Source organism: Capsicum annuum, chromosome 11 (genome assembly GCF_002878395.1).
Source record: "Capsicum annuum cultivar UCD-10X-F1 chromosome 11, UCD10Xv1.1, whole genome shotgun sequence".
Classification (NCBI taxonomy): domain Eukaryota; kingdom Viridiplantae; phylum Streptophyta; class Magnoliopsida; order Solanales; family Solanaceae; genus Capsicum; species Capsicum annuum.
Genome location: NC_061121.1, coordinates 232,631,188 through 232,646,608, shown reverse-complemented (window position 1 = coordinate 232,646,608; position 15,421 = coordinate 232,631,188). Strand labels below are relative to the sequence as shown.

Genomic DNA, 15,421 nt, shown 5'->3' with positions numbered 1-15,421 from the left:
ACTTGCGTATACGTTGCATGAGATTGGACCACCAACAATAAATAAAACAAGCCACATTTTTTTGACTTAGTCCACACATTCAATCAAATTATTATCTAAAAATTTATGAACTCAATTATTGATATTAACAATTCGATGGTTACAATCGTAAAAGTTGTTGTCATGTGTTCACGGGTTCAAACCTTGAAAACAGCCTCTAGTAGAATGTAAAATAAGGCTGCGTTCGATATACCTTTGTGATGGGCTCTTCTCGAACACCGCACATAACGATATCTTTAGTACATCGAGCTGTACTTCTGAAAAGCACTGCAATTTTCATACTAAATTAGACTCCTATTATTCATCCACCCAACTCTAACTTTAAAAAGTTTAGTTTTTATCGCCAAACGTCCACTTACTTAATTTTGAGATTATTCGTCCCATCATTTATACCTGAAGGTGTCATTTGGTTAGAAAACAAGTTATCTCGGGATTACTAATCCTAGAATTAGTTATCCCGAAATTAGTTCTCCCACCCTTAAGGAAGGGTAAAAAAAAATACTATAATTTCAGAATAACTAATCCCGAAATGGGTTATCCCATACATTTTGTTCCAACCAAACATGGAATAAGCTCCTCTTCTAAATTAATTCCGAGATTAATTATCCTTATTTCTCCTTTCAAACGATTCCTAATAATAAAATAAGTTATTTCACATACATAATGAAATAACTTACAGAATAACTTATTACCAACCAAATGAGAGTAAATTCCCTGAATGGTCACCCATATTTGGGTAATTGCCTACAAATATCACATTTATTTTATTTAGGACAAGAATATCATCCAACTTTTCTTTTTTCTCTTAAAATATACTTATCGTCTCAAAATTTTTCTCTCTCCTACTTAGAATGTCATGTCATTAATTTTTTTTTTCTTTTTTTGATAAATGTATAACTTATCAAACTTATTTAATTAAAATTTTATCCTAATTTTTTTTTATAAAAAAATTACACATGATAAATTGATAATTAAAAAATTAATCTAATTACACCAAAATCTTAGGTTATTTTATTTGATATGTAATCTTCAAAGTTTTTTTTATTTACTTATTTATTTCACCACTTAATAATAGTTTTAAAATACAAGTACTTATACGAATTGGTACAGTAATATTTTTGTTGTTTATTTTATATACTAAAAAATCTTAAAATGTAAAAGAAATAAAACGATGGATTTCATATTTTAGACATTAAGTTTGTTATTTATGTGAGAACAAAAAAATAAAATCACCTTTTTTGAAGGAAAGAAAAAATTATGTAGTCTTGAAACAAATTAAATTTTTTAAGAAATATTAACAAAATGATACCTTCATCGGTAATATTACAAATGGATTTTTAAAATATTACTCTATCAATTCTTCTTTGCTTTTGATGGATTTAGAATGAAGTACGGATATAAATTAGTGTTTAGTTGTATAATAAAATAAAATCTAAATATAATGGTCACAGGAAAAAGTGAAGAAACTAAATTCAAAAAAAATAATTTTTTTTTCTAAATTTATGTCTTATCTTACGGATTTAATGATTTGTTTATAGGAAATTACTTGTAAAAAATCTGAAAAAAAAAAAAAATTTCACTATATATTGATCAAAAATTATCTTGCATAAAAAATTGCAAGTAATCTACGTCCAAATTATTTTTTCTAGGTAATAATACATATTAAAAAAGATATTAAATTTTGTTTGGCAGCAAAAAACCCGTAGGTTTGTCATCAATACTTTTAAATAAAAATTTATATTCTTTTATTCTCTATTACTCTATATTTGAAGAAAATATAATATCTTTGGATTATATTAATCCAAAAATTCTTTTGTATAATCCAAAAAAGTAGATTTATTCTTTTATTCTTATATAAATAACAAATTTAATGTCTAAAATATGAAATCCATCGTTTTATTTTTTTTACATTTTAAGAATTTTTAATATATAAAATAAATAATAAAAAATTAAATGAGTACCAGTTTTTATGAGTACTTGAGTTTTAAATATTATTAAGTAGTGAAATAAAAAAGTAAGTAAAAGAAACTTTGAAAAGTACATATCAAATAAAATAATTCAAGCTTTTGGTGTAATTAAATTAATCTTCAATGATTAGTATATCATGTGTATTATTTTTAAAAATAAGAATTAGGATAAAATTTTAGTTAAATAAGTTTAATAAGTTAAATAGATCTATTTATCATAAAAAGAAAGAAATTTTAATGACATTGAATTTCAAGTAGGAGAGAAAAGATTTTTGAGGTGTTAAGTATATTTTAAAGAAAGTAGAAAGAGTTAGTGATATTCTTAATCTAAATGAAACAAAAATGATATTTGTAGATAATTTTTTTAACATAGGTGACCATTTAGGGAATTTACTCACCAAATGAACCCTTGATGTTTGCCCAAAAAATGGCCAAAATAGAGGAATTGAAAGACAAAATTGGAAAAACAAAAACAACCAAAATTAAAGGGACTCTTTGTTAAATAAACCTTTTAAGTTTATTTTTATTTTTTTTTATTAAATGGATTATAAGTTTTTTTATTCAGGGATGTGACCTATTTTTGAGATAGATCTATTATCGGATTGTCTGACAGATTTATAGATAGATCGATTATCAATCCGACAGATTTATTATTTGTCCGACAGATATATAAACAAATCGATAATCAACTCGACAGATCAATTATCAATTCGATTTATATATAGACAGATCGATTATTAATCCGACAGATCTATTATTTGTCCGACAAATATATAAACAGATTGATTATCAACTTGACAGATCGATTATCGATCCGACAGATCTATTATTTGTCCGAAAGATGTATAGACAGATTGATTATCAACTCGACAGATCGATTATCGATTCGATTTTTATATAGACAGATCGATTATTAATCCAACAAATTTATTATTTGTCCGACAGACATATAAATATATTGATTATCAACTCGACAGATCGATTATCGATCCGATAGATCTATTATTTGTCCGACACATGTATAAAAATATTGATTATCAACTTGGCAGATTGATTATCGATCCGACAGATCTATTATTTGTCTGACAAATATATAAAAAGATTGATTATCAACTCGATAGATTGATTATCGATTCGATTTATATATAGACAGATCGATTATCAATCCGATAGATGTATAAATAGATCGATTATCGACTAAACAAATCAATTATCAATTCGACCAATAAAAAAATAAAAGTAGATCATTTTGCTAATTGAAAACTTGAAAACAGCAGGCTATTTGCCTAATTGGAAACTCAAAGAAGCTTAATAGCTAAACTTTCTCCCAATAAAACATCTACTTAATTAATTATCCATATACACCAAATCTTAGTGTAAAAAATCCACCAAGGTGAGCTTTTCTTTGTAAATTTTTACCACCTAAAATGGCTACTTCACTATCTACACCAACCTTTTCTTTACTATCTTTGCTTCAATCAACCATTAATAAACCTTCCTTATCACCTTCTTTCTTCACCATCAAACCCAAGGTGTCCCACTCTTGATTCACCTTCTCAAAAAAATAATATTAATTTTTTTTTTCTAAAAATTTCCAATTCTTGATTCACCTTATTGCAGAAAAAAAAAGAAAATTGGGTTTGGGGGGGGGGGGGGGGGGGTTCACTTTTCTAAAATTATCAATCTTTATCACCTACCTATATCAATTCTTGATTCACCTTATTGCAAAAAAAAATTAATAATAATAATAATAAAAAAAATCTAAGGTTAAGTTTTTGAAAAATTTCTAATCTTTATCCTATACCCCTAGCAATTCTTGATTCACCTTATTCCAAAAGTATAAAAAGAAAAATTGTTTTGATGTTTTTGGTTCAATTTTTATAAAAAGTTCCAATCTTTATGACATACTCATATCAGTTCTTGATTCAGCTTATTCAATTTTTTTATTTTTTTTTATCATATAGTCATTTATGTACAAAATTATGTTTGCAGGTTAGTAATTTTTGTAGGTTTATATCATCATCAATGGCTTCAGATTCAAAGGATTTGCCTATTAACAACCCAGGCCTTCATGCTACTCCTGATGAAGCAACTAAAGGTTACTTTTTGCAACAAACTGTAAGCATTAAAATGGTTATCTTTCTTGTTTATATATGTGGAATTGTAGGTATTGAGTAAATGTTTTTATTTATTGTGTTTTTAATGCCTTTTTTTGTTTTGTTTTTTGTATTTAGATGTTTAGAATTAAGGACCCCAAAGTGAGTCTTGAATTCTACTCAAAAGTGATGGGCATGTCGTAAGTCTTCGATCTATCTCGAGTATTTGTTTGCCTGTAAAACTTTGTTTGGATGGTTGTTGCATATTGTTTCATAATGTATCGTACTATATTGTTTCGTGTTGTGTTGTATGGCGTTGTATTGTTTCGATGAATACAACGTTTGATGTTGTTGTATGATGTCGCACATCATCAATTTGAAGGATAAACCTATAGGGGAGCCTTGAAGTAACTGGTAAAGTTGCTGCCATGTGACCAGGAGGTCACGGGTTCAAGCCTTGGAAACAGCCTCTTGCAGAAATGCAAGATAAGGCTGTGTACAGTACACCCTTGTGGTGGGGTCCTTCCCCGGACACCGCGCATAGCGGTAGCTTTAGTGCACCGGGCTGCCCTTTTTTAAACCTATGAGTAAGATAGGATACGAGGTAGAGATACTGTAAAAAGGTAGGATAAATGATAAAATAAGATTATTAGATAATAAGTGAGAACAAAATGAGAAAAAAAATAAGGTAATGACGCGGTCACACCGAATTGGTCGTTACACAAAGTAGGAATTTTCTTTGTTACAGAACGATGAATTTAACGAATACGATATAATAAAATTTAAGTTACAACAAAAACAAACATTTTATTTGAACTAACGGCACAATACACTGTAACGGCCATCCAAATAGAGTGTAAAGATGTTGCTTCAAATGTCGGTTCAACCGTTATTTCTACTAAGCTAATGTTATCTACTTTGTTTTTCTCCCTAATATTGTGTTTTGCTAATGCTTGTTTTGGTAAATTACAATTCAATGGAATGCAGTGTCATGTTACTTTAGGATTCTGATCAGTCTAGTGTTTGATTAAGTTCTGAAAGTTCTTGTTTGGATTCCCAAATAGTGTAATGTTTGACGGTATAGTGTTTGATTAAGTTCGGAATGCTCTTTTTGGATCCCCAAATAGTATAGTGTTTGACGAATACAAATTTGAACTTTACGAGTTTGATCAAATCCTTAAATCCGTGAATATAGATGTATTTTGTCTTAGGTGTATCAAAGTGTAGACGTAAGCTAAATGTGAAGCTGAATATATAGTAGTATGATTTATGCCTTGTCCGATACAGCTTGCTCAAGAGACTGGATTTTCCAGAGATGAAGTTCAGCTTATACTTCATGGGGTATGAGGTAAGTTTCAGATAACTTTGTGTCTAGAATGCTGTTTATCATATTTCCTTTTGGTATACTTCCGTTCTCCAATTTACATTTGCTTACGGGTGGTATAGGATACATCATCAGCACCCAGTGAACAAGTCGAGCGTACGGCTTGGACCTTTGGTCAGAAAGCTACATTAGAGCTTACACAGTAAGAACTCTATTTTGTCTGTAGCGCCTCTACGATTATTTGCTCTCTTCTTGCTATTTGGTGGCTCATTGTTTCTATATTTTTATTTGCAGCAACTGGGGTACTGAGAGTGACCCTAATTTTACAGGTTATCACAATGGAAATTCGGAACCACGTGGCTTTGGTATGTAATTTGCATATTTTAAATTTTTGTTTGCTCGATTTTAGAGAGCTCTTCTTTGTTTGTCTTCATTTTCCGTCCCTTTATACCTCATTGATTTTCTTCTGCAGTGAAACGTTAATCTTGTTATGTCAGGTGTAAAGTTTAGGAAATGCTTGCTATTCGTCATTTTAATGCAGCGTGGCAATACTTTGTTTCTCCATTTGACTTAATTAGATGTCTTAGTGGATTCCTTTTGACATGTCACAACAAACAACTACAACAACATATCCAATGTAATCCCACAAATGGGGTCTGGGGAGAGTAGAGTAGAGTGTATACAAACCTTACCCCTACCTTGTGCAGGTGGAGAGAGACTGTTTCCGATAGTCCCTCAGCTTTAAAAAACAAGTTGCAAGCTAGAGGAATGGGGAAATAGGTCAATTTCTGGTTATTTAAATGGTTGGTAGGTAAATAGCAAAAGCAGGTAACCGTTGGAGTTTGGCCTGCCTATGGTAAAACATGATGATTCACTTCAACAACAACAACAACAAACCCGGTATATTCCCACATAGTGGGGTCTGGGGAGGGTAGAGTGTACGCAGTCCATACCACTACCTCTAAAGAAGTTGAGAGGTTGTTTCCGATAGACCCCCGGTTCAAGATAAAAGGCAGTATACAAAAGCATCAAAAGCATAGAACACGATAAAATAACATAGGTATGACATCCACAAAAAATTTGTACATTGCCAAACAAAGGACACCAAAGTCCACCTAATACTGCCTACGACTCATCCACACCCTTATCCCTCTATCCTAATGCTTTTCCTCCATATCTTCCTATCCAAAGTTATGTTCTCAGTCAGCTGTAATTGCTCCATGTCACGTTTAATCACTTCTCTCCAATATTTCTTCGGCCTACCCCTACCCCGTTTGAAACCTCCTAAGGCCAACCTCTCACACCTACGAACTGGGGCATCCGTGCCTCTCCTTATCACATGACCAGATCATCTCAACCTCACTTCCCGCATTTTATCCTCCACTGACACCACTCCCACCTTCTCGCGAATAATTTCACTCCTAACCTTGTCAGCCCTTGTGAATCCACACATCCAACGCAACATCCTCATTTCCGCCACCTTCAACTTTTGGATATGAGAATTCTTAACCGGCCAACACTCCGCTCCATACAACATAGCAGGCCGGACTGCAACTCTATAGAATTTGCCTTTCAGCTTGGGGGCACCTTCCTATCGCATAAAATTCTCGAAGCGAGCCTCCATTTCATCCAACCTGCCCCAATACGGTGAGAGACATCCTCATTTATCTCTCCATTTCCTTGAATCGTAGATCCAAGATACTTAAAACTATCCTTCTTGCAAACCGCCTAAAATCCAACTTCACTACCATCTCCTCCTCTTGCCTCGAGTCACTAAACTTGCACTCCAAGTATTCCGTCTTGGTCCTACTCAACCTGAAACCTTTTAGACTTCAGGTTTGTCTCCAAACCTCCAGCTTATCATTAACCCCTTTTCGCGACTCATCAATCAGAACTATATCATCCGCGGAAAGCATACACCAAGGCACCTCGCCTTATATATTTTGCGTCAACACATCCATGGAAAAAAGAAGAAGAGAAAAGGTGAAGTTTCTGTTTAAGGCCAGTGGACAACAACCGCAAGTTATCAATTTGAAACACAGTAAATACTTCTTACAGAAAATGTTGTGTTTCGCAAGTACATATCAATTATTGATTTCTGGAATCCATTTTTAGAGAAGGCATACTTTCTCGGTCCTGTTTTAGCTAGTCTCATCTGGAAAATCTGGAGATTGGACACGATAAGCTGAAGGATATTATACTAGTTAAGTTTTAATTTGCTTAGAATAAAACGTCAATGTTTGAAAAATGGGGTAAATTGTGTCAAGTCAATTGAGATTTTTCGTGGTAGAAGAAGGATACGTATGTCATATATTGGGTTGGAAAAAATTCAAGCCTTCGTCAAATAGATGAAAGGGATCGCTAACTGAAGATGGACATTGGTTTCTAAATTAACTGATTATTTTCACTAAAATGGTTATGAATGTAGACGATATTGTAAATTACAAGTTTCCAGCCCAATTTTTTTTTTGACAAATAGGTGACAAGCTATGTAGCTATATGAATTTTAATTGTTAAGCGCTTGGAAAGTTTTTGGCTGCCTATTGTCGTTAACTTCTGATGCTCACTACTCATTTGTATCTGACGACAATTCTACAAGGATCTAGAGCATGTCATTGTCGATGTTAAAATTCCTATTTGGTGTTGGCTGACTTGTTTCCTCCTCTTTCAGGACACATAGGTGTTACTGTTGATGACGTCTACAAGGCTTGCGAGAGATTTGAAAGTCTGGGAGTGGAGTTTGTAAAGAAACCTCTTGATGGTAATTTAACCTTAATTTATAGACCTTTTTGAGACGATTGTTTTTTTTAAAATGAAAATGCAAGCTTAACAAGTGAATTGAACTTGTCTATGCATAACTGAAGAAATGCTATGCTGACCTTTGATTATTCGAGCTTTGATTCTGTTAGTTTCTTGGAAAAGTAACATATACTTGATAAGTTGTACCATCTTTTTACTCAAAGTATCCCGTCAAGCAAGCATCGTGTATAACCTGTTATATTTACGATGGTGTGGACAAGCAATAGACTTAGTGAATATGTTTGCAGGATGATCATTTACTTGATTTGACAAACTTAACGATAATGCCTCATGAAAGTATTTTCGATAACTGAGACAAGCTTAGGTGCTTGGTCTTTTTATGAAATACTTAATTGGATGTAATATAAAGTGTATTTGATTATAACAGGTTCCATTTGACAAGTCTAACTTCAGTTCTTGAAATAGTTGTTTGATCGTTATAATTTTCAAGTTGCCATGGCTATTGAGAAACCATGGCATTGTTTGATCGGAAACAACCTTTCTACTTCTCCGGAGGTAGTGGTATGGACTGTGTACACCTTACCCTCCCCAGACCCCACTATGTGGGAATACACTGGGCTTTTTGTTGTTGTTGTTGCTGCATGGCAATTGAGAAACCACATTTTTATCTTACTTTTCGGAAATATAAAATTACATTCAGCCAACACCAACATATCCAAAAGGTGTAGCATTTATCAGAATGTAATATAGAATGGACCCCAAGAGCATGGTATTTTTTTTTATAACCGTGGTGTCCGGGCCGGCTTACGCGCACCTCGACTAATTCCACGGGATACCTGCCACTTACCACAAGCAACTGGTACCAGGTAATTCTGTCCACCTAGACTAGGACAGATGAGAAGAAATCGCCTAGTGTTTTTGTCTTCGCTGGGATTTGAACCAGAGACCTCATGGTTCTTAACCACTTCATTGATCGCTAGGCCACACCCTTGGGTGCAAAACACGGTATCGAATCAACAAGAAATTGAAGGATAGAATATTAGGGTCTAGATAGGGGAAATAACAAGAATGTTACTATGAATTAGTTAACCCCATGAAATTCCTATAATAAGCACTAATCAAAGATTGTTAGAAAGAAAGCAGAATGCAAACAGTTAGAGCACAATCAGTTAACATCAAGAACAATTGAAGATAACTTGACAATAATTAAGATTGTACTCGATGACAAGAAAAATCTAAGAGAGAACGAGAACTCATGCGAGAATAACCTAGCTATGGTGTAATTTAAGAGAGGTTGCTAAAGAAGTATAAGGTAAACTAATAAAAATAAAGCACAAAGCTAAAATAAAGATAGAACTCTTCAATCAAACGTAAAGTTTGCTCACTGAGTTTAGTGGGTATTTGGATTGACTTTTTTTTTTTTAAGTGACTTAAAAATTAAAAGTCAAAATTAAAAAGTAGGTGGCATCCTACTTTTAAGCTATAATAAATGAATTGTTGAATTTTGGCACACAAATTAAGGAAAAAACATTAAAGTTATAAATTTAACACAACTTTCTATTTTTACCCCAAAAAAGAAAAAACTGACCTTGTAATACCTTTTCAAAAGTTAATTGATTGTCAAATCATAAGAGTTAAATTTGAAAAAAAATTCAATGATTCACTTATTTTGAAACACCAATAAATACCCCAACAATTCACTTATTTCGAAACGGAGGGAGTATTTATTTTTATAATATACTTTTTAAGTCTACAAAAAGTGCTTAAAAATATCTTTTGTCTTTGTCAGAAACCTTCAAAAATTTAAAAAGTGTTTAGAAGTCAAAAATACTTAAAAATAAGGCAATTCAAACACTCTCTTAATCAAGAAATAAAGCTGCACCCACGCTATTAAACTAAAATGAATAAATAATGAAAACTCATATTTAGCGGTCGTGTGGTTGGAAAACAAGCTATTTCGGAATAAGTTATCACACCCTTAAGATGAAATAAAATAACACTATAATTTCGAATAACTAATCCATTCGTTGTATTCCAACTAAATATGAGATAAGTTCATCCTATAATAATCTTGAAATTAGGTATTCCTTATCCGCGGTACCAAACGAGCACTTAATTTCGTGTTTTAATCAAGGTCGGAGATACCCTTTGTCAAGGGGGTTCATCCAAACTCCTTCGGCAAGCATCGATTCATCATTCATCGAGATCTCCCTACAATGAGTCTAAGAACTACTTTTTATTGTAGTTACTACCCTATAACAAAAATGGCTACAATGGCCTTAGTTGGAATTGCAGAATGGCCAGTCCACCAGAAGCTGTGTACCACGACCACGGTGAGTGTCATATGATAGCGCTGCATTGTCTGTAGTCCTCGTCTGTGATCATGGTCCTTGACTGCGAACACGATCCATGACGACCTGGCACTTTTCAGCAATAGTGGTCTCCCACACGAACGCAAAAGTTTACAACTTGGTTCAGTGTCGCGATAGGTTACCTCCAGCCCGGAAATCAGCTGTTTCAAATGGCTTCCTTCCTTGAATTCTAATTTCTTGAAGCACCCTTTTGACTTGATATTTTCGTGGAAGATTTCATCATTAAGGATGCCTATCGGGGTTGTATTAGGTGGTGATACTTGCTGGCTAATCTATGAATGTATAATCGATGATCCACTTATGACCTCTATTTTTATAGAATAATCTCTTCCTCAGGAGTAGATTATATATTGAAGAATACATACTACTACATCCCATCATCACATGAAAGTCTATGTATCGTAATACTCAAAAGTAAATGCAATATTTGGCAGTTTCTCGTGATCACTAAGGCGCTCTTCCCAACTTATAGAAACTTGACCTTTGGATCCATAGGACAATTTTCTACTCGTCTCTGCATGAATGTGAAGAACGTACTTCCATTCTGAAATGACAACGCTGATTATCAAGTCCATGTGGGGAGGAAGAACACATATGCTTATGCGGAGAACTGACTTTTTATGGTATACTTATGATACTAAATAGATACCATTTCTGAAATTTAAATAAAAGTATCATCATTATGGAGTACCTAGAAGAGCCGTTAATAGGACAAATGGTGGTGGTCTCACTAGATTGAAATAGTAAAAGCCTATGCGGCTCATGCCATATAAGATGATCCTTCTAGTACTATGGTCATTTATAACGAAGTTCTTACTTAAAGGCTACTACACCTTTTTGAAGAAATGATAAATTGATATGAGACTGTGGATAACTGGAACATATAAAACTGAGCTTAAAATAAAAAAGGACACGGAGTAGCTCGACGGACTTTGATTATCAACGTTTGGGACCTCTTAGCCTGGATGAACATAGGAAAGATTGAGAATAAGCAATAGTTCAGAAGGGGATCGAGAATAATCCTTTTGCGTGCAGCCGCGATGTTTAGCACATTCTAAATTTATTTATCCTTACGTCGTCTGCTATTGTTCTATATTGGATTTTCATTCTGTCGATTTCCTCGCAGATACTTGACTGGAAGTCTTTGATCTCGTTTAGTTTTCAAATCATGTCATCAGCTGATCTTAGCATATATTTTAGTTCCATCTCCTAAATAAGGTAACATATTTGCAGGAAAAATGAAAGGTATTGCATTTATTAAAGATCCCGATGGCTATTGGATCGAGATCTTTGACACAAAAAATATCAAAGAAGCTGCTGGTCCTGCTTCTTAATTCTGGTAAATCATTTCTCATTATTTTGATCGCTATATTTTATTACTATAAGAAGCCTTAATTTTTCCCTTTTTTTTTTTCATTTTGGTAACACAAGGTAGGGGTAAGGCTGCGTCACGCCCACCCTCCCCACTGGAGATTACACTGGGTATGTTGTTTTTTCGGTAACACAATCTAGGTTAAAGCTCTCACTTTCTTTTTGATCATGTGCAACTTTTTTGTGAGACCTCTGAGACTGTCTTCTTCTATGTTGCTCGGACTCTCTAAAAATGCAGTTGGTTGTGTGTTGGATCCTCTAAAAGTGCATTTTTGAGGATCCAACATGGGCGCGGCAAAATTATGGAGAGTCCGATCAACATAGGTGTTATTGGTTCATGTGGAGTGGCCCTTGAATGTAGATATGACGTAACGTACTACCCTTACTGAAGGGAGACTGAACCTTTTTGTTTGGTCTTTGGCGGAGAATCAATTTTTGAGGCGTTAGTCATTAGATAGTTCCTCTCTTTTTTTTCGATTATGCTTTCCCCTTCTTTTCTGAGGTCAGTTGAGAACATTAAGAATTCCGTTCTGCTCATACAGTAGTTCACGAGGAGGATTACTGTGTAAAAACTAAAATCTACGATGTTGCAACTGAATCGTAACCAAACTTGTTAGCTTCTTTTTCTGACATGTGATTCTACGTGGTTAACCATATCGCTGATCAATACAGACATACAATGTGTGTGTGTGAATTATCTTGTGCTTAAATGTTGTCGGAGTTCATGTTATATACAACTAAATGGCGTTAAAGCGCTTAAGGTTATCAGGAGCTCGACGCAAAGACACAGTCCAAGTTTTGGTATACTTTTTTCATTTCTCAAGTTCTTGCTCATGCTTACGCTCATTTGCAGACCCTGCGTTAGATCTAAAATCACCCTCGATGTGCTTAATCGATGATTTTGATTATGTTAAATTCCAGTGTCTCTCATTATGCATCTTTTAGTCGATTTGTTCTTGCATATCGACTATGTAAGGTGTTCTTGTCCACCATGTATAATGTTTTTGACTAATGATTCACGGATACACGATTGGTTCTTCCTGCAGGAGCGCGTGAGAGCTTCTATCGCGAGTCTTGATCAACTGAGGTATCGTTGGAGAGTTAACATTTTCGCGGTGTTTTCGATTTGCTAGTGCATGAATTGGTGCTTATGTTATAGGCAAAAAAAATTTTCTGTGTAATGTGAATACTGCAGATGTATACTGTGTTTGAAATAATGAATCGATGAAAATATTTGTAGCTGCTTAGCGTTACGACTAGGGGTGGCGTTCGGTATTCGGTTCGGTAATTCGATAATCGGTAAATAAAAGTAGATATCAAATACCATACCATTAAACTTCGGTTCGGTAATCGGTAATCGGTAAATTAAATTTTGGTTCGGTACGGAATTCGGTATTTTATGCCCACTCCTACTTACGACTACTGAACAAACTTGGTTGACGAACATAGTTTATGCGCGGATAATGTAGTGGCCCTGGCGAGTCGAGTCACCGCCTAACACTTGATGCAAAATCCGTCCTACGAATAAATAGCGCGTGCACGCATACTTAAAGGACAATTCGGTGCACTAAAGCAATCGGCTATGCGCAAGGTTCCGAGAAGGGTTTCACACAAAGGTGTATTGCACGTAGTAGTCCTTACCTTGGATTTCTGTTAGAGACTGTTTTCAGGGCTTGAACTTGTTACTTCAAAGCTCTCCTTCGGTTTAAATAGGGATCAGGAGGGCATTGGTTCAGGCCTTCGAAACAACTTTTAACAGAAATGCAAGGTAAGACTGTGTACAATGGATCTTTGTGGTCGGGTCTTTCCCCGAATTCTGCGCATAAGCCACCTTTGATGCACCGAACTCCATACTTGCCTTATCGAATCATTAACTTGAATATGAAGTTATCAGACTAAGCTAATTCAAAAATATTCTTCACATGTTATATTATATATCTTACGGAAAAGGGTCAAAAATACTCCTGAACTATTCGATATGGATCAAAAATATCTTTCGTTTGTTTTTGGCTCAAAAGTACTCTTTTGTTTGTTTTTTGGCTTAAAAATATCTCTCCGTTAATTTTTTGACTTAAAAATACCCCTCTGTTAATTTTTTGGCTAAAAAATACTCCTCTCTCTAACGGAATGTCACCAAGAATACCACATAGATAAAAAAAAGTCACTTAATCAGTCCACGTCAGCATACACGTGGAAAATCACTTCATTTAATCCACCTAACAATCAACCTATTTTATTCTAAAAATCCAATCCGATCCATATTCAAAAAACTGGAACCAAGAGGCAAAATTCAATTCTTCAATTTTTTACTCATGTCATCCCTTTCGCCGCCTTATATTTCATCATTTTATATTTTCAAAGTTACGAGACTCACTCGAGCAATTCTTGACCTTATCAACTTGTAGTTGTCCTGTATTGCCACTGAACTTTCATTCTCCTAATTCCAATTGTCTCTAAATTACCATTTCTCTCACTACAATCAGGTTTCTCATTAGACAAATCCAGATAGGACATCCAGTAGAAATCCGAACTCTTGAAAATTGGGTCAACTATTTGAGGATCCAATTATTTAGAGTCGACCCGATTAAAATTCGATTATTTTGGATCAACAATTTAAGGACCTAAATGTTTCCTCATTTTTCGCCTTGATCAATCCGAAATATCTAAACCCATCACATGAAAAATATGCAATCAAATTCTTCAATCTTTTTCCTTTTGGGTCAGTTTTTTTTTAAATATAAGTGGAGTTGGGTCTTTTAAATTAAAACAAAATGGTTGATGGTTAGATGGACTAAATGGAGTGATTTTTCATTTGTGTATGTTGACGTGGACTGGTCAAATGATATTTTTTTATTCACATGGCATGTTTGGTGGCATTCCGTTAGAAAGAATGGTATTTTTGAGCCTAAAAAATTAATGAAGGGTTTTTTGAACCGAAAAAACAAACAGAATGGTATTTTTGAGCCAAAAAATGAAGGGTATTTTTTATTCATTTCAAATAGTTCAAAGATATTTTTAACTTTTTTTCGTATATTTTACATATAGCTTTCTTTTATTTTATTAACTAATATAGACTTTATTTATGCATCCAACAAACGTAATAATTGGAGCCATAAAAAAAAATATTATATCTCTCTTCTAAAGGTTCTTATCCTTCATGTTTTGTGGTGCTTTGATACTTTTTCAGAATTTTGCAAGTCTTTATAACTTGATTTGACACTTTGGCTTTTTTTAAAAGAAAAAAAATATTTATTCTTTCAATCGTCTCAATTTATGTGACGTCTTTCAAATTTTAAAAGTTAAATTTTATTATTTGTCTTTTATATAGTTTTTAATTATATAAATTTTATTTTAAAATACTTAAAGTTCCTATGTTTTGAGTTTACGATCGAAATTTAAAGTTTGTTTTTAAAATTCAAATAGCGCCTCATAAATTGAGATAGAGGATTTAGTAAAATAAAATATACTTACTTCTGTTCTATAATACTCGTT

At 33.6% G+C, this 15,421-nt stretch overlaps 1 protein-coding gene across 6 annotated transcripts; it reads left to right on the top strand.

The window, feature by feature from the left end:
* Positions 1 to 3,286: 3,286 nt before the first annotated feature.
* On the top strand, positions 3,287 to 13,168 carry LOC107847964 (lactoylglutathione lyase). 6 transcript variants are annotated; one of them, XR_001667725.2, is made up of 10 exons: positions 3,291 to 3,399; positions 3,999 to 4,124; positions 4,241 to 4,302; positions 5,390 to 5,450; positions 5,549 to 5,628; positions 5,721 to 5,791; positions 8,098 to 8,187; positions 11,792 to 11,897; positions 11,990 to 12,040; positions 12,976 to 13,168. XR_001667725.2 is itself a non-coding variant. In XM_047399940.1 (9 exons), exons 2-8 carry the CDS (start codon positions 4,032 to 4,034, stop codon positions 11,890 to 11,892), a joined length of 558 nt encoding a protein of 185 aa, XP_047255896.1. In that variant the 5' UTR covers positions 3,287 to 3,399; positions 3,999 to 4,031; the 3' UTR covers positions 11,893 to 11,897; positions 12,976 to 13,168. The 6 variants fall into 6 exon arrangements, 2 of the variants coding, with proteins under 2 accessions (XP_047255896.1, XP_016548073.1); XR_001667724.2 differs by having other exon boundaries at positions 3,325 to 3,538; XR_001667726.2 differs by lacking the exon at positions 3,291 to 3,399 and adding an exon at positions 3,629 to 3,772.
* The last annotated feature ends 2,253 nt before the right edge of the window (positions 13,169 to 15,421 follow it).

Bases quoted from the DNA above. Each gene is read 5' to 3' on its own strand.
- LOC107847964 (XM_016692587.2), top strand. From the start codon at position 3,434: ATGGCTACTTCACTATCTACACCAACCTTTTCTTTACTATCTTTGCTT. The intron at 3,539-3,998 runs GTGTCCCACTCT...TTATGTTTGCAG, and splicing joins TCTTCACCATCAAACCCAAG to GTTAGTAATTTTTGTAGGTT. The intron at 5,451-5,548 runs GTAAGTTTCAGA...CGGGTGGTATAG, and splicing joins TATACTTCATGGGGTATGAG to GATACATCATCAGCACCCAG.